General features: G+C 43.9%; 1 protein-coding gene across 2 annotated transcripts in view; it reads left to right on the top strand.

The window, feature by feature from the left end:
* Nucleotides 1–21365, top strand: part of SMARCC1 (SWI/SNF related, matrix associated, actin dependent regulator of chromatin, subfamily c, member 1) — a 79211-nt gene that overhangs the window by 33859 nt on the left and 23987 nt on the right. For both annotated transcript variants that reach the window (XM_014955773.1, XM_014955772.1), the window contains 9 exons: nt 2192–2305; nt 2764–2917; nt 3331–3444; nt 4980–5039; nt 8706–8964; nt 9901–10062; nt 18007–18062; nt 18347–18461; nt 19904–20058. In XM_014955773.1, coding sequence (XP_014811259.1) covers nt 2192–2305; nt 2764–2917; nt 3331–3444; nt 4980–5039; nt 8706–8964; nt 9901–10062; nt 18007–18062; nt 18347–18461; nt 19904–20058 — 1189 coding nt within the window. The remainder of the gene's footprint in view (nt 1–2191; nt 2306–2763; nt 2918–3330; nt 3445–4979; nt 5040–8705; nt 8965–9900; nt 10063–18006; nt 18063–18346; nt 18462–19903; nt 20059–21365) is intronic.

Genomic DNA, 21365 nt, shown 5'->3' with positions numbered 1-21365 from the left:
TATTCTGGATATGGCTATTAAATCTAGGAGGAGTTTTTACATCCAGTTTGTACCAGTATCATCTCCTTGTGGGGTCTGGTGTCTACTGCAAAACTTAGTTGTTAATTCAAAGTTATATGCACTCAGCTGTTTAAATAGCTTAGACAACTTCCCTCAAGCTGCTTAAAATGGGGGGAAAAAAAAGCTGATTATTGTCTTGAGGTATTGTAGGTTTTTTCATACATGAAATTATTTAATTTCTGATCTGACTTGGCAACGTAACAAGAGAAGCTGCTGATTTTGCATCAAATTCTTCTTGAGAATCTACCATGAGGCTTGCTACATGTGTTAGTTAAAGAGAATTTCTTGTTATAACAGTAAATTTAGTTATTTGGAGCAATCCTGAAAGGTGATTGATTGGAGGAAAGTGATCAATATCAGGCTGATATCTCCCACCAGGTTGCTCCAAGCCCCCTCCAACCTGCCCTTGAACCCCTCCAGGGATGGGGCAGCCACAGCTTCTCTGGCCAACCTGGGCCAGGCTCTCACCACCCTAATAGTGAAAAATTTTTTCCCCACATCTCATCTAAATCTCCCCTCTTTCAGGGTCAAACCCTTCCCCCTCCTCCTAGGGCTCCCCTCCCTCATCCAGAGTCCCTCCCCAGTTTTCCTGGAGCCCCTTGAGGGACTGGAAGGGGCTCCAGGGTCTCCTGATGCTCATCCATGAGCTGCTGCTGGTTATTACTGATGAATGGAGCAAATTAGGGACTCCTCCCTGTCCTGATGTTATCCCAGAAGTGTGGTTTTGTTACCATTTAGAGATTGTAGGAATAGTGTGTGGTGTTGGCCTTGTGTTTTCTTTTTAAATAACATAAAAACATCCTTCTGAATGGAAATGTCTGGCCTCCAGCTCAGTTTTTGGGCGAAACAAAATACCGTGTTCCAGAAAGTTCATTCACTCAGGCAGGTTCATTCTGGTGACAGTGCTGCCCGGGGGGTGCTTTCTGTCTTAAAGGGAATTTTAACCAAATACTAGTTGACTTCTCTTATTTGCTGTTGACAAGTTTTAGCCAATGGGTCATGTCATCGTGGAAAACAGACTCCCTTCAGGATAAACTTCAGGGATGTATCTGTCTTGGGCCTCTCTCTTCACCTAGTGATGTGACCTTAACTAAGAAATAGCAAACCAATTTCTGCAGCCAATGCTGCTTCAAAGTTCCTGTCCCTGAGCAGGCGATAACCCAGTTCTACCCAGGAGCATTCAAAAAAAACCCCTTTTTTTTCCAGCAAGTTTCATATATAATTTGGTCAAAATGAAGATGTGGGATTTGGGCAGGAATGTGTGTGCTTATGTCTTTCCTGTGAAAGGCAGTGGTGTTCCATCTCTGTGTGGTTTATATTTGTGGTTACCTGCTCTTTTGCAGACTCCATATGAGACATCCCCATATTGGATTTTCCAAAAGCAGAAATCTGCTTATAATATGTTATTTTTAACCCGTCCTTGTGTAGGATGTTCCATTTTTAGTCCATCCAAAGAACAGGGCTAGCAAGAATTTTATGGTCACCGAATTGTCAGAGTTGGAAGGGACCTCTAGAGATCACCTGGTAGTTTATCTTATTTCAAGCAACTTGTATCAGGGGTCATAGAATCGTAGAGTGGTTTGGGTTGGAAGGAACCTTAATGGCCATCTAGTTTCAACCCCCTGCCCTGGGCAGGGACACCTCCCACCAGACCAGGTTGCTCCAAGCCCTCTCCAACTTGGCCTTGAACCCCTCTTCTCTTCTCCAGACTAAAAAGCCCCAGTTCCCTCACCCTTTCCTCATCAGAGAGATGCTCCAGATCCCTCAACATCTTTGTCACCCTTTGCTGGACCCTCTCCAGCAGTTCCCTGTCCTTCTGGAACTGGGGAGCCCAGAACTATTTGTGTGATCTGCAATTTAGGGATCCTTTGGAATACAGCTAATCCAAACACGAATAAAAATCCAGAACAAAACAGATGTGGAAGAGATGGGTCATATTCAGTATATAAAAATAAACTCTACTTATCTATTGCTTTTGATACTGAGTCTTAAACGTCATCAATTAAAAAATATCCATTGGTGTTCGCCCGTCAGTTAATACAAGTGTTTGGAGAAGGTGAAAGGCTAAACTACATGTTCTAAACTTTGTTAGACATTGGTGTATGTGAACTACTTATTAATTGTCTTCCAGATACCTGGCGTATCGCAACTTCATGATTGACACCTATCGCTTGAACCCCCAAGAGTACCTGACCAGCACTGCCTGCAGGAGGAATCTGACTGGGGATGTCTGTGCTGTTATGAGGTAAAAGCTGCAGATCTTTCTTTTTTAAGATGTTGATTAGCAGACAGTTTCCCCGCTTTTTCCATAAGTATGTGGAGTTTTTTCAGAAAAATTCCACGTTTTGCAACTCATTTACGTCAGTTTTATGATCGTGCAGCCCTCACGGTCCCTACTCTCTCTGCAGGTGGTTCCATGATGCAGCCCTAGCTTTGCTTTGCCTTTTGTCCTTAATCATTTCCTGTTATCTATAACCAAAAATGTTGTGTTTTTGTTGACTGCACTTCAGCAAGTTCCATAAAAGTCCGCACAAACTCATGCTGTGTGATTTGTATCACTATTTGTGATTATTTGAAGGATTATAGAAGATTCTGGATCTTGAGTTGATCCAGAAACACAAACCTCTTCCTTTGCTGTCTCCTCTCTGCCATGTCAAGCACCAGCAAGGCTTTAGTTATTAAGATTTTTAATTTGTTTCCTAGAGTACATGCTTTCCTGGAGCAGTGGGGTCTCATTAACTACCAAGTGGACCCAGAAAGCCGCCCCATGGCCATGGGGCCTCCTCCTACTCCCCACTTCAACGTGTTGGCTGACACCCCCTCCGGTCTTATGCCTCTCCACATCCGCACTCCGCAGGTGAGCCCCCTGGGAAGCTCCAACACGTTTTTGCCTTCACTCCAGCCAGTGTATGAATAATTTGTGTGTGATTTGCTGAAATGTTCACTTTTTTTGTCCTTCTGGGTTGAGAATTCCAGGTTGGACTCTCCAAAACAAATCTTTTTAGTATTTTAATGTAAAGTCATCTCTCTAGACTCATATTCAGCTTATTTTTTTTTCTAGTCTGTGTTCTGTTTAAAATTAGTCTGGTCCAGGTTGGACTCTCCAAAACAAATCTTTTAGTATTTTAATGTTATGTAAAGTCATCTCCCTATACTCATGTTCAGCTTATTTTTTTTCCAGTCCGTGTTCTGTTTAAAATTAGTCTGAAAACTTTAAATAACTCTCAATTCCTGCCCCTCTCACCTTTCTCTTGTCGTGTTTCTTCACAGGTTCCAGCTGCTCAGCAGATGCTGAGTTTTCCTGAGAAAAACAAAGAGAAACCAACTGATCTGCAGAACTTTGGGCTTCGCACAGACATTTACTCAAAGAAGACTTTAGCAAAGGCAAGTGTGTTGGCATTTTGTCCCCTGGGCCTTGTATTAAGGGTTTCTTCCTCAAGTGTCCTCCACTGGGTGACATTGAGACGATTTATGTTACTCTTAAATTCCTGGTTTGGATTCTTCTGTCGCAGTGTAGGATTGAGATACAGGTTGTGTTGGATGTTTGAGTTTGTAGAAATAAAGAAGTGTGCTCATCCCAAAATAGTCAATACTCTGTCTTCAAAGATGTATTTCACCTGAATGGTTGGAAATCAACAAGCTGTCCAGTAATTGAATAGAGAAATGGAGATCTTTCAGCAGGGTCTTTAACTGTCTGGTTTTCCAAATCTGAGCAGGGTTTTCCAGACTGAGAGAACAAGAAAGGTGCTTGATTGCAAAAGGTGTCACCAAACCTTTGCAGGGGATGTTTTAGCCCTTTCACTGCAACATACTGTATTGGCTGGTTAAAATTCTAGGATATAATTGTAATGATGTTGATAATTTCATAACTTGTTGCCTTTTAACTCCTGCTGCCTCGTATCTCTGTGTGTTTGTTCCTGATGGTGCTGGGAGCTGTTGCAGGAATATCATGTTATTAGTTCTGTGTAACTGGTTTCTGAAATCTAGTGTTTATTGTCCTAAGAGATCATAACTACTTAAAAAAACCCAACAAAACCAAATCACAAGAGATCAGGATTTATTTATAAAGCCTGATTCCTTATCACATGCCATGGAATGACTTCTTCACTTAGTTTAGGGAGGTGTAAATTTTCACCAAACTTGTGAATCTTTTACTGGTTCTGGACTCTGCTTCTGTTCACGAGCATCTGTGGCCATGAACTTGAGCAGATTTGTTTGCAGGAGTTGATTTCCCTTTTTGTTTTATGTGTGGCAATAGCTTTTTTGGCTGTTTGAGAACTGATCAGCTGCTGGATGACTCACTTTGGTTAATGTTCTCTGTGGGTTAATGATCCGCTCAAAATGTGTCTGGAGATGATTTCCTTCTCCTAAACGCCCTCTTCCTTTTGGTGTGGTCTTATACAGAGACATCCCATCGAGGGAAGGTTATTTCATGAGCAGGTGACAAGCAGCTTTTGGCTTTATTTGACATGTGATGGAAATATGGGTGTCTGCAGTCACGGAAGGGGAAGCTTTCACCCAAAGTTTTCTAACTTTTAGGAAATTTCAGGAGTTACCCATCATCTGTAGATTTGGGAGCAGCAACCCTTGGAGCCAAGTCATGGCTAAAATGGAGATTATTTTGCTGTAATTACTCTGTCTTTTCAGATAACTCATCTCACTCATAAAAATGTATCATCTTACTGAGTTACTGATGAACTTTCAGATAGATGAACTGATTTTTGGCCCAGCCTGCACCTTCCACAGTCCAGCTCCTCTGCCTCAGAAGCAGAGCTTTAATGGGGGCTAAAGTTACATTGACATAAGTCCTGCTCCTTTGTTTGAGTGGATGAAGTAACATTTTCCTTCTAATGTTTTCTTCCAAGGTGTTCTGTGCAAAAAGACCTGTATTTCACTATTTTTTTCCCCTTCTTTTGCAGAGTAAAGGTGCAAGTGCTGGAAGAGAATGGACGGAACAAGAGACGTTGCTGCTATTAGAAGTAAGTCCATGGAGAGTGAGGGCCAGGAAACTCAAATATGCAGGATATCACATGCTTTAAAAATCTGTGTATAGGTTAGTAATTACTTTGAGGTGGAGTTAGATGGCAAGTGCATGATTTTACAGAAACAGGGAGAGCAAAGCAGAGTTTCTGGTGGGAAGCAATCCCTTGAGACCCAACTGGTGAAGCTGGAGGAGGGAGTGGTTGAGTATCTGTGTGTACACGGCTTTTCAACTGGTTAAAAGTCACAGCTCTCCCTCCAAACCATATCTTTCTATTTGACCAACAAGAACGTTAGTACTAGAAAGAGATGGTGGTGACATCTGGGTACTTGAGGGGCTTCATCTACTTCAAGGTTCAGTTCTGACTTGTGTCTGCAAACCAGAAATTAAACATTTTAAGAACGTTTCCATAAACTCAAGAGCAGATCTTGCAGCACAGAGAGATATTTTCATAATAACAGTATGAAATAAACGCCCTTCAAGTATGAATATTTTGAAATTCTGATAAATTTAAAGGTTCCTGGCTCTGCCACAGCACGTTAAGGGAAACAGCTAATTTTTGAAGTTGAATTAGTTAAGAAACGGACATATCTGCTTCCTGTTCTCCTGCCACTCAGAAGGGAAGCTCTTTATTTAGTAGCTCTTTAATCCCATACATCTCCTCATTCCTTTTGCCGCGTAGCTGCGCTTGATGTGTTCCTTAAGCTTTGTCCCAAAGTCTACGAGAAATATATACGAGATGACTCAAATCACATCGGTGCTGTAAAAAAAAATGAGGTCAAGGAAGTGTTGGCACACTAGAATCCGGTCTTTGTCCCCAGATTGCTCAGTCTGATGCTCTTGAAGCACAGGGTAATTGTCAGGTCTCTTGGAGTTCCGGTCGGGGCTGGAAACCGTGGCAGGAGGTGCCCTGCAGAAGGATGTTCCGGTCCCTCCGCGCTCGCGTCGGGGCAGCCTTGTTTTTCAGAAGAAGAATCTTGGTGACCTGAAATAATTAATGTGCTGCCATTTCCTATAAAGAAATTGTCGTCTACTTAGTTTTCTTCTCCAGGAGGATTTTCTTGATGTAGAGGTTGGGTGGTTGTTGTTTTTTTTTCATATTTTTTTTTTTTCCTTTTATATAATTCAAGGTTCTGGTATAAGAATTCGAGCTTGGAAGGGTGTGTGTTTGTTTTTACTTGCAGGGAGCTTAAACCAGGCTGCAGTTCCATGATTGTTCTGCCTTTTTTTTGTCTTTCCATGTGTCAGTAAACCCATTGAAAAGTGAATTTAGTAAGGAAAAGCGTGGACAATGGGGCCTGACGGGGCTTGATGGGGCTGAACAACACTCAGCTTCTGTGTGGGGCTTCTCTTCTGAGCTGCCCAAAGCACCTCAGCAGCAACGTACTCTGATTCAGCCTTCACGGATATGGAAGGGTGTTCATCAAATAGCCAAAATAGATATTTATTTTTTTTTTAATGTGAGGTTGGTACATGCTGTTTAGCCTCTATTTTTATATTGGCACATGGTAAAATTTGCTTATAGGGTGAAAACAGCAAAGATGTCTTTCACACCATTCCTGGATTTAAAAACAAGACTAACATCTTGGTACTCTGGCTTTTTTTCTGACTAGTTTTAATATTTAAAATTCATTCTTTTGTATGTTTGTAGCTTGTGGTCACACAGAGCAAGCAGTAGCCTAACTAAATAATCTAGCTGACACATTCTTCTTTGCTTTTAAAAAACAAACCCAAAACCCCCCTAAGTCTTGAGATTGCGTTTTTATTTAATGTGAGTTTAAATTAATAATGTTTTTATTCTTCATTCTTCGTGGATTTAACCTATGAATAAATCAGTAAAGAGTATATCAGTTCAAGCATAAGTAATTCAGCTATAACGAGCCAGCTCAGTCCAATTAAATCCTCGGGGTAGCTTTGGGCAAATATATATATGCAGTGAAGTTCCAAAGAATAAATCTTATCTAAAATAATTATTGTCCTTCCGCTTGTTGACTGAATGAACTGGGGGGAGGAAATAGTGGTTCCCTCCCAGAATCATCTTTCCCTGCCACGCTGCTTCTCCCTAGCTCCACGGAGCACTATTCTTGCATAGTTAAGTGCATTTTCAGCTATTTATAGTAAGGATGGCTATTGTGAGAGCTAGTTTGTCTGGCAGAAAAATAACGAGCAATGAAGGAGAATGAGCAAAAAAAAAAAAAAAAAAAAGCCTCTCCGTGGCCACGAAGAAGCAAAGCTGATCTAATGTGATAGTGTGATTAAAAATGGATGTAGGGTGACACATTACAGCACTGAGATGGTGATAGGGAAAGGGAAATGAAGGTTGAATGTGGAATAAATCCTTCCCCGTGAGCATGACCCAGTGAACGGAGCGGTTCCTCGTTGCTGTAGACACTCAGGTGGGTGTCTACACATGTGGACACGGTTCAGGAGAGGGGTTCATAAGCAGCTGGGGACTGTTCATTCCTTTGGTATGGACCAGGCTGGCCAATGTAGTCCCATCTTTAGTCATTCCCAAACCATTGAGCTTTCAAAGCCCTTCGTGTTGTCCAGCTCCTGGTCTTCAACAGGGATGTTCTTCCCATGCAGCAAAGCTCTGCTGGACTCGGCGTTCCTGTAGCCTGGTACTTGCCCAGCTAAGCATTTTCTTTTCAGGGGAAAAAAACCCAAAACCCCTTGTTAAGGGATAATATTCTATTAGGCTCCCACTTTGGTTCTTTTACTAATTTTTAGTTTTTTAAAAAAAAACCTAGATGAGAGACTGTTGGGCTCAATGATCTTAAAGGTCTTTTCCCACTAAAAGGATTCTATGATTCTGGCTTCAGTAGCTCATTGTCATTCCATCATTATGTTGAGACTTTTCCTAAATAACTTCAAAAGTGAGCGAAATTCTGAATTACAAAATCTTTGATTTAATCTGGAAGTTCTTAGTTTGTCTGGTGGTTTATCTACATTGTAATGTAGATAATTAACCTGAATGCTTAATAAACATCAGATTGGTTAACGGCTGCTGGAGATCTGGTCTCTTCTGGCTTCATGATACAGAATATTTTCCTCTTGGGTTGGTTTTTTTTTTTGTTTGATGCTCTTTCATTTTTGTAACATCTGTTGGATCTAAAAACTGGACTTTCATCATCATGGGTAGTATAACTTTCATCATCATGGGTAGTATAAGTAAAAGTGTGAAATAAAGACTGTTTCTGCCCCAAAGAGCTTAGTGTGTTGAGACATAAATGAGAGAACACGAGAGTTGCCCTCGGGGAGTAGTTGTGGGAATTCAAAGAATTGGTGAGACTTGATAGAATAAATAAACTTATTTTTCTGTAAAGCTGTTCATGGGAAAGCAAAATGGGGAAACACTAACTATGCAAATATTATTCGTAAATCCCAAACCTTCTGACAGTTTTTTGATACAGTAACAGCATAAAACTCACGTGATGATCCCCACAGTTTAAATTTGATGCCCCAGTGAGATGTTCATATTTCTTCTGCGGAGTAATTTTGCTACCAGAGAAAATACAATGTTAAATAGTTGCCTGATCCTGATTTATTGTTCCGTCACCAAAAATAACTAGCACTGAAAATCTTTTTTTTGCCTAAAGTCAGGTGGTTTTGTTTTTTCCCCCAGAGTAGGCCGTGTGTATACGATGCTTTTTGGTTTTTGCAGGCTCTGGAGATGTACAAAGATGACTGGAACAAGGTCTCGGAGCACGTCGGGAGCCGTACGCAGGACGAGTGCATTCTCCATTTCCTGAGGCTCCCCATCGAAGATCCCTACCTGGAGAATTCCGACGCGTCCCTGGGCCCCTTGGCGTATCAGCCCGTCCCTTTCAGCCAGTCTGGCAACCCTGTCATGAGCACTGTTGCCTTCCTGGCCTCCGTGGTGGACCCCCGGGTGGCATCTGCCGCGGCCAAGGCTGCCTTAGGTACGGGTTGGTCCCAGCAATGGCTTTCACTTCATCTCCACAACTTGCTCTGCTCTAAAAATTTACCGTTTCTAGGGTTTCTTAAGGATGAGTTGTTGTAAAAACAATTTTACATGTATCTAGGAAGCAGATCTACTGATAGCCAGTTTGGTGCTCTCTTGTTGCTGAAACTACCAACTTATAGGAGAGTTACAATAGTTCTTGAAGGCCACTGAATGTCTAAAAATGGCTTGTGTTCCCCTCTTGTGCTCACTGACTAGTGATAGTGTTTCTGGGCACCACCTCGTAGTTGGTGTCACATTAGTGACATTAGTGAATCATAGAATCAATGGTTTGGGTTGGAAGGGACCTTAAAGCCCATCCCTGGGGCAGGGACACCTCCCACCAGCCCAGGTTGCTCCAAGCCCCCTCCAACCTGCCCTTGAACCCCTCCAGGGATGGGGCAGCCACAGCTTCTCTGGGCAACCTGGGCCAGGCTCTCACCACCCTCACACCAAACAAGTTCTTCCCCACAGCTCAGCTCCATCTCCCCTCTTTCAATTTAAAGCCATTACCCCTCGTCCTATCACTACGTGGGTAAATGCACAGTGATAAACTTGTATTTTCCCTGTCCCACTTTTGTGAAATTATCTGCCACATTATGTGTCTTCTAAAAAACCTGCTGAAATCGTTCCTTTTCCTTTTTTACTATTTTTCCACATGAAAAACAATTTTATATAATTGGGAAGAGACTCTTTCCTATCTCTCTCTCCTTCCTGAGAGAGAAAATTCACTATCAAATGTGAAAAGAAGGAATTTAACTATTTGAGAATTCATTTTATCGTGAGAGATACTGCCACATCGATCACAGAAAATCATCGCTTTTAAATTTGCCATTAAAAAAACCTCACAATAAATCATTTCTGTGTGATTTTTTTTTTTTTCTTTTTTTCCCAGAGGAGTTTTCTCGTGTCAGGGAAGAGGTTCCCCTGGAGCTGGTTGAAGCTCACGTAAAGAAAGTGCAGGAAGCAGCGAGAGCCTCTGGGAAGGTGGATCCCACCTACGGGCTGGAGAGCAGCTGCATCGCTGGGACGGGCCCAGACGAGCCGGAGAAAATCGGTAGGTTGTCCATCAAAACCCAGGAATTCCTGCTGAGGAGGTTTCTTGGGCATTTTCTTCTGACTCATAATGAACCCTAAGCTCGAGACGGGAGTCACAGGTAAGGAGAGGGGTGACAGAACATTCCATTTCTGCTTGCTGCAGGGTCATTAGTGTGTGACACAGAGTTAACAAACTTATGACTGCTTCAATTTTAGCAATTTTTCTTCCTCAAACTAAATGGAAATGCTGTTACTTGGGACCCGTAGAGTTGAGGTGGCAAAAATCCCAGAGCAGAACATTTTGCTCCAGTTCTGTGGGTATCAGAGCAGTTAAAGGATGCTGCCTCTTAGCGTTGTGGTTACGATTAAGCACCGCTGTGTTTTATCGGCTTGGTGCTCCAGTTGGCTTTATAAAGTTATATCACCCCTTTGGGTGGCCAGTTTTTCTCTAAGTCTTTACTGGACAGTCTGTTACTGACCATGCTGGTGGCAAACGAGGAACTTATTAAATAAACTGGTACACAATAATGCCACAGTTCCTGCCTCTGATTGTAGCACGTTACACTACAAAGCCCTTGGTTTAGAGCTTGGTTTCAACTGAGCTGTTTTCGGGCATATTCAGCAGATACTCGTGTAAAGTCCGTTTTCTGGACCTTTAACAGTTGCAAAATGCTTATTAATTACTCTGGAAAGTAAAACTTTGAGGGAGGGGTAACTCCCTGTAAAGAGAAATCATGCTGTGTAGCCCCTTTCTGTTTTTAACTCTAATTTAGCTCTCCTTCGACAGTAAAACGAGCAGACACACACCTTTTGCTGTGTACCCACTGGCTTTCTCACCCTTTCACCTCTCCAGTCTGGCACAGGTCGACTAATTGCTCTGTGGGGTAACTCCCTGTAAAGAGAAATCATGCTGTGTAGCCCCTTTCTGTTTTTAACTCTAATTTAGCTCTCCTTCGACAGTAAAACGAGCAGACACATACCTTTTGCTGCGTACCCACTGACTTTCTCACCCTTTCACCTCCAGTCTGGCACAGATCGACCAATTGCTCTGTAAATCTTTTACTTTTCTCTCCAGCGTTGTTGGCTGCTGTGTTGGTCAGCTCTTCACTAATCATTTTACAGAATCCCAGAATGATATGGGGTTGGAAGGGACCTCTGGAGATCATCTCCTCCAACCCCCACCCAGAGCAGGTCCCACAGGAACGTGTCCAGGCGGGTTTGAATATCTCCAGAGAAGGAGACTCCACCACCTCTCTGGGCAGCCTCTGCCAGGGCTCTGCCACCTTCACACCAAACAAGTTCCTCCTCAGGTTGAGATGGAACTTCCCCTGTTCCAGTTTGTGCCCGTTCCCTCTTGTCCTGTCCCTGGGCACCACTGGAAAAAGCCTGACCCCATCCTCCTGACACCCACCCTTGAAGTATTTCTAGGCATTGATCAGATCCCCCCTCAATCTTATCTTCTCCAGACTAAACAGACCCAAGTCCCTCAGCCTTTCATTGTAAGAGAGAGAGATGCTCCAGGCCCCTCAAGATCTTTGTAGCCCTTTGCTGGACCCTCTCCAGCAGTTCCCTGTTCTTCTGGACCTGGGGAGCCCAGAACTGGACACAGTACTCAAGAACTTTCTGTGTCTTTGTTTCCTTTTTCCACATTCTCCAAGTCTTTGCTGTAGTACTTGAAGAACCTCTAACCCATCTGCTGCTTTGAGTCTTAGTTTTCAATCCTGCGCCGGTGGAAGCTCCCCATCGCTACGTCCTTGGTGGTATCGCTCGTCTGTAGGTTAGTGCTTTCTCTGGGAGAATTTGCACACAAGTTACAGAGATTTTTTTTTTTTTTTGAAGTGCTCATCTCTCAGCACGGGGAGCTGGGGGAGCAGATGACCGTAACGCGATTATTTCTCAACAAGCTGCGTGGTGGGTTCTAGAAGTAATACTGTCCTGTTAGAGTTAATGCGATTTGTATCGGGCTGTGACTAATGGCGTAAATTAGGACAACAGCAGATGGTTCTCCCTGGGGGAGCCGCTCAGCAAGAGTGAACTGGGTCACTCCACAATCTGTGGTGCCTTCCACCTCCAAAGGGGCCGTGCGCTGGGGGGCACGGGGGAACCCGCAGCTCACGTGGGCAGAGGTGTGCTCAGTACATGGGAAATACGGCGTCGGGGGGGGCTACTGCTGAAAGGAGCTGTGCTTTCACGTGGACCTGAAGTTTTATGTCTAAATGTCACTACAGAGAACAAAAAAAATCTACTTAGGGTTCCCTACTATAATTAAAGTTCATCGGTTGTTATATTTTAGAAATAAAATTATAGCCTCGCTCCACAATAATTTAAAAACTCTTAATATTGGTGAATTGTAGGCAACAAGGAGTGTGAAATGGGGAAATGTGACTGGGACAGATTGCAGGAGCAAGAATCCAAGAATCTCCTCCTTTAAGTCTTCATTGTTAGTTTTTTTTTCTAAAAGCTGGTGATGGTTCCTTTTAAATTGCAACATATCATGGAATCCCAGAATGATATGGGGTTGGAAGGGACCTCTGGAGATCATATCTTCCAACCCCCTGCCAGAGCAGGTCCACCCAGAGCAGGTCCCACAGGAACGTGTCCAGGGGAGTTTCAATGTCTCCAGAGATGGAGACTCCACCATCTCTCTGGGCAGCCTCTGCCAGGGCTCTGCCACCCTCACACCAAACAAGCTCCTCCTCAGGTGGAGATGGAACTTCCCCTGTTCCAGTTTGTGCCCGTTCCCTCTTGTCCTGTCCCTGGGCACCACTGGAAAAAGCCTGGCCCCATCCTCCTGACACCCACCCTTGAAGGATTTGTAGGTGTTGATCAGATCCCCCTCAGTCTTCTCTTCTCCAGACTAAAAAGCCCCAAGTCCCTCAGCCTTTTGTTGTAAGAGAGATGCTCCAGGCCCCTCAGGATCTTTGTAGCCCTTTGTTGGACCCTCTCCAGCAGTTCCCTGTCCTTCTGGAACTGGGGAGCCCAGGACCCCCAGTATGGGTGCATCAAGCTGTAGCTCATCTGTGACAGCGAGCACTGAGGGAAGGGGGCTCTGATTTACTGTCTCCCCTACAACTGTAAGATGTTTAAGTGGATGATTAAAATTAAATTTGATGTTTTCTGGGTGATTTTGTAGCGTTTGCACATACTAGAAAGCCACGCACAAGGATACATACACAGGAGAAGTTATTTGACTTTGGTTTTGGCAGGATGATTTCTCTGGTGGTCTCCAGGGTGTGCTTTAACTCAGAAATATCACAAACGTTGCTAAATTGAGTGGCCTTGGAGCGCTCTGCGGGCGTGCAGGTGCCCGTCAGCTGGTTCTGCACCGCTGGAGGGTCGAGTCCATCCATCCCTCCTCGCACGAGAGCTGCAGCTCCTGTCACCTCTCCAAAACCTTCTCCGTGGAAGCCACCGGGTCGTTGTGCTGAGCCCATGAGCTGTGGGAAGCAGAGGGAGCTCCGGAGGCTGCCGAGTCCCGACTTGCTGTGGAAAATGTAAATTCTGGTTTCAGTAATAGCAGAATTATCATATTCAGACCCAGGATTTTTCCAGAGCTGTAGTATGATTCCTCTCAATTCAGTATTAATATTCAAGCCTGACTTTTGACAGGTTGTGTGTGTTGCCTGAGTGAAAACAAAGGAGACTGGAATGTCTGGAGGGCAGCTTTAAACTGTTTGCCGAGCTGAAGCTCGCGTTGGTGACTCTGTGCATTTAGAGGTGGGGTTTGCTTATTGTTCTTCTGATGACACAGAGGTTCCTGATCTTCCTACGCTGCAAGTGTCTGTTTGATGGTAACAAGCTTTAAACTGTTTGCCGAGCTGAAGCTCGCGTTGGTGACTCTGTGCATTTAGAGGTGGGGTTTGCTTATTGTTCTTCTGATGACACAGAGGTTCCTGATCTTCCTACGCTGTAAGTGTGTTTGCTGGTAATGCAACTATTGTTATAGTTTTACTTGTTGACCTAAAATCACTTTTACTTCTCCGTAAAGTCGCTGGGCTTCGTCAGAAGTCAGTTATAAATTCTTCATGTGGTAGAAAATGAGGCTCCATGATCTTGGAGATGCAAAATGCAACCGGGTTCCAGAGAGACAGAAAACATTCCCTGCCTCAGGTTTGAAGAAGGTCACGGGGAGGGGATGTTTCTGCACGTGGTTCCTCACTCTCGAAAGGTGTCCCTTGGTGTCTCACAACCATCTGCCTCTTGCTGATTTAATAAATACCCTCATTTGCTTCCCCGCAGCCTGGAAGGTAAATACCAGACCTGCTGGGGAGGGTTAAAGAGCATCATCGGTGCCATGAACGAGGGATTTACGGGCTCTTTCTCATTAAAGCCTTTCCCTGTTCTAACGGGGACGTGTGCCTCCAACTGATCAATTCCTCTTTGCTCTGGCCATTATGTATTTTCATTAACCTCGTTAGATCATAGAGGCAAATCAGTAACCATTGTGTTTGCATCCAGCTGAAAGGCAAGAGTCGTTTGTGTTGTTCTCATGCAGAGAGTCAGAAACATTTGGGGTTTTTTCTTACCCTTTTATATTTGAATCAGAAATGAATTTTTACAGGACTCTTGACTGCTCTGAGGTACTTCCAATAGCCTGTAATTCAGAAGCAAAAATCCGCTTCAACCCAGATAAACTTATTTAACCCCCAAATTAATAACAGATAGCTTTGATTTGATTTTTCCTGGTCCATGTGGGGTTTTGGCACAGGGAGGCTTGTGCCAGTGGGAACGGCAGAGCCCGAGCGCTGTCGCTGCGAATAAGGGCTTTGCAGCTAACAGGAGAAAACAGTTTTCAAAACCCATTGACTACGACCTGCCTAAAGATGTCATCCTAATTTTAAAATAACATTTATTATTACAGCCAGGACTAGAAAAGCTGAGTCAAATCAGGACTTTTTGCAGTAATCTTAGTGTCACACATACATACCTCTGACTCTTCGGTGCTGAGTGTGTCCCTGTGTAATATAAAAGAGCACTTCATTTCGGGAAGTGTCCATCAAATGGATTATGATGCGAGGGGAGAGTCCAAGGACAGTTTTTGTGAGATGTTCTATGACCTTTTTTCTTTGAGAAAACTTAATTTTGTGGTGTTTTTAGGGGCAGCTGATGTGATTATTGCCTTACAGTTTTCTCTCAAATGCGATTCAGAATCTGCCAAGAAGCATTGTCATATTGGAAGTTTGGGTTCCCAAGCAAATCAGGTGCAATTGAGTGACAAGAACCTTCAAGGGAATTTTTCCCCCCCTCCCTCGGAGTATAAATACACGAAGCTGCTGGTTTCTGTGGGAGCTCCTTTGGACCAGGAGCCTTCAGCCCCTCTGCTCACTGCTGGGATGAGATGCTGAGACTTGAGTCATTGCTCAGCCTGGTTCTAGGCTGGAGAACCTGAACTCCAGGCTCTCATCTTCCAGAAGAATGGAATTACCAAGTCTTTAGCTTTTAAGAGACAGAAACCGCCCCATTTTGACTTAAAATTGCCACAGACTAGAGCTTTTCTGGCCCCTTTTCACTCTGACTCAGAGTTTTGGTTTGAAGCAGATCTTCAGTATTGCTCCGCTTCTCCCTCTGGTTAAGTTTTGGGTTGTTAATACAAAATTATAGACCTTTTCTTGCAATTCCATTGTATCCCAATGTGAGGAATCTTGGAAGGTCTCAGTGTTTGGGTTGTTTCACAACAGAATGAAAATTTCTATGTTCCTGTGCAGTATCTTCCTAGTTTGAGCTCATGGTCTTCCATTCCACCAACCCAACCACACTTGGAGTGTTCTCCATTTTCTCTGTTTCTTTGCTTGGTTTTTTGCTGAAGGAGACAATAAAATTTTCTCTTTCATTTACCGGGAGGAGGGATGACACTTTTAAGCCCAGTTTGGAGCTCTGCTTCTAGGCTTGAAACAGCTGTCTGACAAAATCTAATCTAGATTTTTTTTTTCCCGGTGACATTATTAGGTCACTAAATCTTAACTCTGAGAGAAAAGTTCTGAGGAGGTATATCCCCAGTCTCCATAAATTGAATTATGGTGGCAGGTACTTCAGATAAGTGGGTTTATCATCTTAATGCTTTTCCTCTTGGCTTTTTTTTATCTTTCAGTGGGACACTTCAGTATGATTTTCTTATATATGGAAGGGACTTTTGTAAAAACTTCTCTACAGGACTCTTGCTGTTAAAGCAAAACACTCTGTTCACCTGTTTTTCTCCAGTGTAGCACACGGGAATTACTGGTAAAATGAGGATTATTGAAAATGAGCACCCAACACTGGATAATGTCCTCAGAAGCTTAGGATGGATCAGGGCTTTCAGCAGCAGTTTTATATCGCTGTGGCAGCATGTGGTGGACTCCACCATCTGAATGAGCTCCTTTTTTAATGGCCCTGTATATTAAATTGTGCATGAAACTAGAGTTTCTGCTCTTGCAGAACAGGACAAAGTGTTCTGTGAAGGAATAACGTAATGAATGAACCAAGGGTTAGCACCACGAGGTGTGTACTAAGCCCAAGAGATACTAATTGCTGTTAAAACACACACTTCTCTTATCCGGCACATGGTAACACATGGGTTTTGGGGTTTATTTTGTTTTTCCTTCCTCGGTTTGGTCTCACTTGTGTACCAGTTGGGCTGTTACCCAGTCTGCTGGAGGCGTGAGGTTAGATGGGACCATACCTGGTCGGCTGCTCCTCAGAAAGCTGGAGCTTGAGCAGGCTGTCCTGGGACAACATGGTCAGGAGATGTGTTCATTCAGCCTCAGCTCTCTTTTACTCATTTAATTGGCTTTATTTTGGACACAGAAGAAACTCAGAGTTTTCAGCTGGTAATTTATGGTCTTTTCTTGCTTTATATTGAACCAAGAGCCAGCTCTTGTGCTCAGCCGTGATTCGTGGCTGCAGTTGGGCTCTGGAGGAGCTACAGAACAGCTTTTTTCATTGAGAAGGCAAAGAAAGTGTTAGGATTTAACCCAGATCATTTCATTGATCCACTTTTCAGTACAAACCCACGAGTATTGGTATCATTACAGCTGAGCTTCCTCAAGAAGCAATAGATTAACCCACCAAGGTCTGAGCGAGAGCATTGTCCAGGAACAACTGCCATATAACACTACACCTTTGGGGCCAGTTTCTTTGATTTCAGCTTCTTTGTTCAGTACAGATTCCAACATGTGCTTTGAATGTATTTCTGAGGGTTCAGGAATGATTTCAGAGTGCTTTGGGGACAGGTGTGTTTGGAGGAAGAGCACAAAGAGCCATATGGGACTGGAAAACCAGTTGGTCGTCGTGTTTATGCAGAGCAGCAGGTCCAACAGGAGCTTTCACATCAAACCGACGCGGAGGATCTTGAACTTCAGTTATTTTGAAGTCTGTTTTGGAGAACTTTGGTATTTCCACCACCTGCAAAACAGAATTTAAACCTTTGGTTGACCTGTGACATGCGAGGATGCCTCTGGGTAGACCTTTCATGGAAAGCAGCTCAGGGGATCTCGTGCTGAGGAGGAATTACAAGTCTGGCAGCGCCCTAATTGAGGTTAATCACGTAACTGAGAACCATCTACGGAATCAAATCGGCTGCATCGGGAAAAACACTTTATAATATTACGACTCGCCAAGGGGAATGACTTGAATAGTGCAGAACTGTGCCTTGAACTGTCCTTTCTGTAGCTAAAAATTGATAGATTTGATAGTTTCTCTCTGCATGGGTGAACTGGGTGTTTCAGCAGAGCTTAGATAACTTCATGTTTTGCCCTGTTCATCAGACTGAAAAGAAAAAAAGTTTAATTTAAATTTGCAAGTAAACTTGATTTTTAAAGTAAAATCATTGTAATAAGCTTTTAGTCTACAGGAGTTCAGAGTTGTGGCTTGCTTTAAATCACTGTCAGCAGAGAACAGAAAACCTTCATTAACCCTGAAATAAACATTGAGCAGGATAAATGGGTGTTACAGCGATTCTAAAGACTTTTATGGGTTTTTTTCTCAGATGGAGCTGAAGAAGAAAAGATGGAGACAGAGCCAGATGGGCAACAGTCTGAGAAGGTGAGCCCGGCTCAGCGTCCTTGGTCTTACCTGTCCTCTCAGCTCAGGGCTTCTTCTACCTTCAGGGTGGCCTGAGTTACTGGTTCTGATGGACCTCCATCCAGTCTAGCACTTTATTTATTGAGATTTCAGTTACGATTGTCAAAATGGGCTGTAGGAGCAATGAACCTTCACAATTTAATCTCTCCTTTATGATAGTGAATTAATTTGAAAGCTATAAAGCAAGTTAGCAGCAAATGTCTCGTGCAGCTCTCATTCTTCAAACAATCTCTCATCCCATTTAGGCTGAAAACAAAGCGGAGAGTGAAATTGAGGAAGGCGATAAAGTACAAGAAGGAGAAAATGAGAGAAATCCAGAAAAAGAGCAAGACAGCGAAGCGACAGCGGAGCCCAAGCCAGGTAATGGTTCCCAGCTGCTCCTCAAGCTGTGGGTGCTTTAATAACCTTCTCCTAAAGTGGTTGGAACAGACCATAAACTCAGCTGCGGCAGAAATATTTCCTCTTGCACATCAGGCTGCTTCATGCTTCAGTAGTAAATATTCTGGTTTAATTTCACTGCAAAGCTCCAGCACTAAATTCTTCCTTGAACTCATTTCGGACCTCGGCTGAGCTTTGTGTCACTGTGTGTAGCGACTGGGGGAAGAAGTTGAGGTAGCAAAGTCCGTGTAGGTCAGAGAAATAATTTTCTTTTGCCTGTATCACACATTATTTGATCACTCACGATGCAAAGAAATGGGACTGCTCACTTTTACCCCTAGAAGTTAATTTGATAGCTCCATTTCCCTGTGAAGTGATGCAGAGCCTTTATTTCAGCGGGCTGAGGAGTACTGTCTTGGTTTTTCTATGTAAAACATTATTCTTCTTGTCTATTTTTAACATGGTCTCCTTGTTACCGCATGAACATATTGAGGTTTTTTCCTGGGAACTTAAATTCAGTATTTTAGCACCTGGTGTCACAGCATGAATCACAGAATCCCAGAATGATATGGGGTTGGAAGGGACCTCTGGAGATCATCTCCTCCAACCCCCTGCCAGAGCAGGTCCCACAGGAACGTGTCCAGGGGGGTTTGAATGTCTCCAGAGAAGGAGACTCCACCACCTCTCTGGGCAGCCTCTGCCAGGGCTCTGCCACCCTCACACCAAACAGGTTCCTCCTCATGTTTAGGTGGAACTTCTTATATTCAAGTTTGTGCCCGTTCCCTCTTGTCCTGTCCCTGGGCACCACTGGAAAAAGCCTGGCCCCATCCTCCTGACACCCACCCTTGAAGGATTTAGAGGCGTTGATCAGATCCCCCCTCAGTCTGCTCTTCTCCAGACTAAAAAGCCCCAAGTCCCTCACCCTTTTCTCAACAGAGAGATGCTCCGGGCCCCTCAGGCCTCAGCCTTTTCTCATCAGAGAGATGTTCTTGTCCCCTCAGGATCTTTGTAGCCCTTTGCTGGACCCTCTCCAGCAGTTCCCTGTCCTTCTGGAACTGGGGAGCCCAGAACTGGTCCCAGAGCTCCAGAACATTTGGAGTTGATGTAATAGTGGAGTTGATTTGGAAACACAGCTGAAATTGTTCTGATGAGAGTGAACCGATGGCAGAAGGTGAATTGACAGGATGGGAACTAAAAGCAGTTAATTTTGCCCTATTTTTTTAGATCGGATCCTCTTAGAGTAGAATAGTTCCCATGTCAGCGTTTGGGCGAGTAGCGGGGCTATAAGGTAGAAATGTCACAATGTGTGGATGAGTTAATTTGGTTGATGACTGGCAGTGTACGTAGGGCGATTCCTGTCCCGACACGATACCGTTAACGAGGGGAGAATGCGCGTAACGGCCTTGGCGTTCGATCTTTTCCAGAGGAAAAGGAGGCAGAAGAGAACAAGGAGAACGTTGATGCCGGCAAAGACAAAGAGAACGAGGCCGGGAAGAAGAAAGTGGAACATGAAATCTCGGAAGGAAACGTAGCTACAGCTGCAGCTGCTGCCCTGGCCTCAGCTGCCACCAAAGCAAAGGTTTGTTTCATACACACACCCCTTGGCTTGGCTTCCCCTTCACATCACAACTCGTCTTCAAATGGGCCTTTGTTCCAGATCCGTGCGTCTTGGTGTTCTCATCCCTAATACCTTGAAGGAGCACAAGTGCCATCTTCAGTTTCTTCTACTCCAGCTCCTAAGGGAAATAGCTGCCTAGGTTAAAATTACACACTACTTTTATGAACATCCCTAAGAAATAGCCCCAAAACCTGTTGGTTGTTTTTGGAGAGACTTTTCTCTGCAGGCTAGGCCTGGCTGTGATGCCGAGGGCGTAGGTTTGGGTGACAAAACCCTCATGCTGCCTTTTTGGCTGGGCCATTCTGTGGACTTCACACAAGCCCTCCGTGCTTGGACTCTTTGTCTGTAAGAACACCACCATGTTCAATTCAACAATTACTATTTTTATAGACAACTTAATGATTTTTTTGTTAAGAGGTGCCGCGTGTCTGTTCAAAGCACGTCCTTGTTTTCCTGTCATTAAACTTGTGTTTGTTTGTCCTTAGTCTCTTTACAAGCTGTGGTTTGAATCGCTGTCCTATCTAATAGCTTTTCTTTCCCTATAATTACTAATTGCACGTTGTCTGTCATTTTCTTTTTTGCAGGGACAAGATCGCCTGTGCTTCTTTCAGAACATCTTTCTCAAAATCCCTTTTCTCTTCATGGTTTTTTTTTTTTTTCCTTCTTTGGTTTCAACTTGTACTTTGGGTTTCCTTACTCGCTCTTGGATTCAATCCTAAATTGCACACATATATATATAAATATAGAAATACCAGAAGCAAAGTGTGGATGGTGCTTAAATCCCGATGGGTTTCCAGGACACAAGAGTGGACATAATGAGGTGTTGCATGTGTGATACTGACTTTTCCAGTCTGACCTTTGACTCTGAACTTTTACTTTAGACTTTTCTTTTTTCCCCAGCTGCATCATATATGTTGAGGGTGGTGCGGTGTTGTCACGATGATACACTGAATGACAGAATCCCAGAATGATATGGGGTTGGAAGGGATCTGTGGAGATCATCTCCTCCAACCCCCTGCCAGAGCAGGTCCCACAGGAACGTGTCCAGGGGGGTTTGAATGTCTCCAGAGAAGGAGACTCCACCACCTCCCTGGGCAGCCTCTGCCAGGGCTCTGCCACCCTCACACCAAACAAGTTCCTCCTCAGGTTGAGATGGAACTTCCCCTGTTGCAGTTTGTGCCCATTCCCTCTTGTCCTGTCCCTGGGCACCACTGGAAAAAGCCTGGCCCCATCCTCCTGACACCCACCCTTGAAGGATTTGTAGGTGT

The sequence above is a fragment of the Calidris pugnax genome, unplaced genomic scaffold, assembly GCF_001431845.1.
Source record: "Calidris pugnax isolate Ruff unplaced genomic scaffold, ASM143184v1 scaffold272, whole genome shotgun sequence".
Classification (NCBI taxonomy): domain Eukaryota; kingdom Metazoa; phylum Chordata; class Aves; order Charadriiformes; family Scolopacidae; genus Calidris; species Calidris pugnax.
The sequence above is the reverse complement of the archived record's forward strand: the minus strand, read 5'-3'. Positions and strand labels throughout refer to the sequence as shown.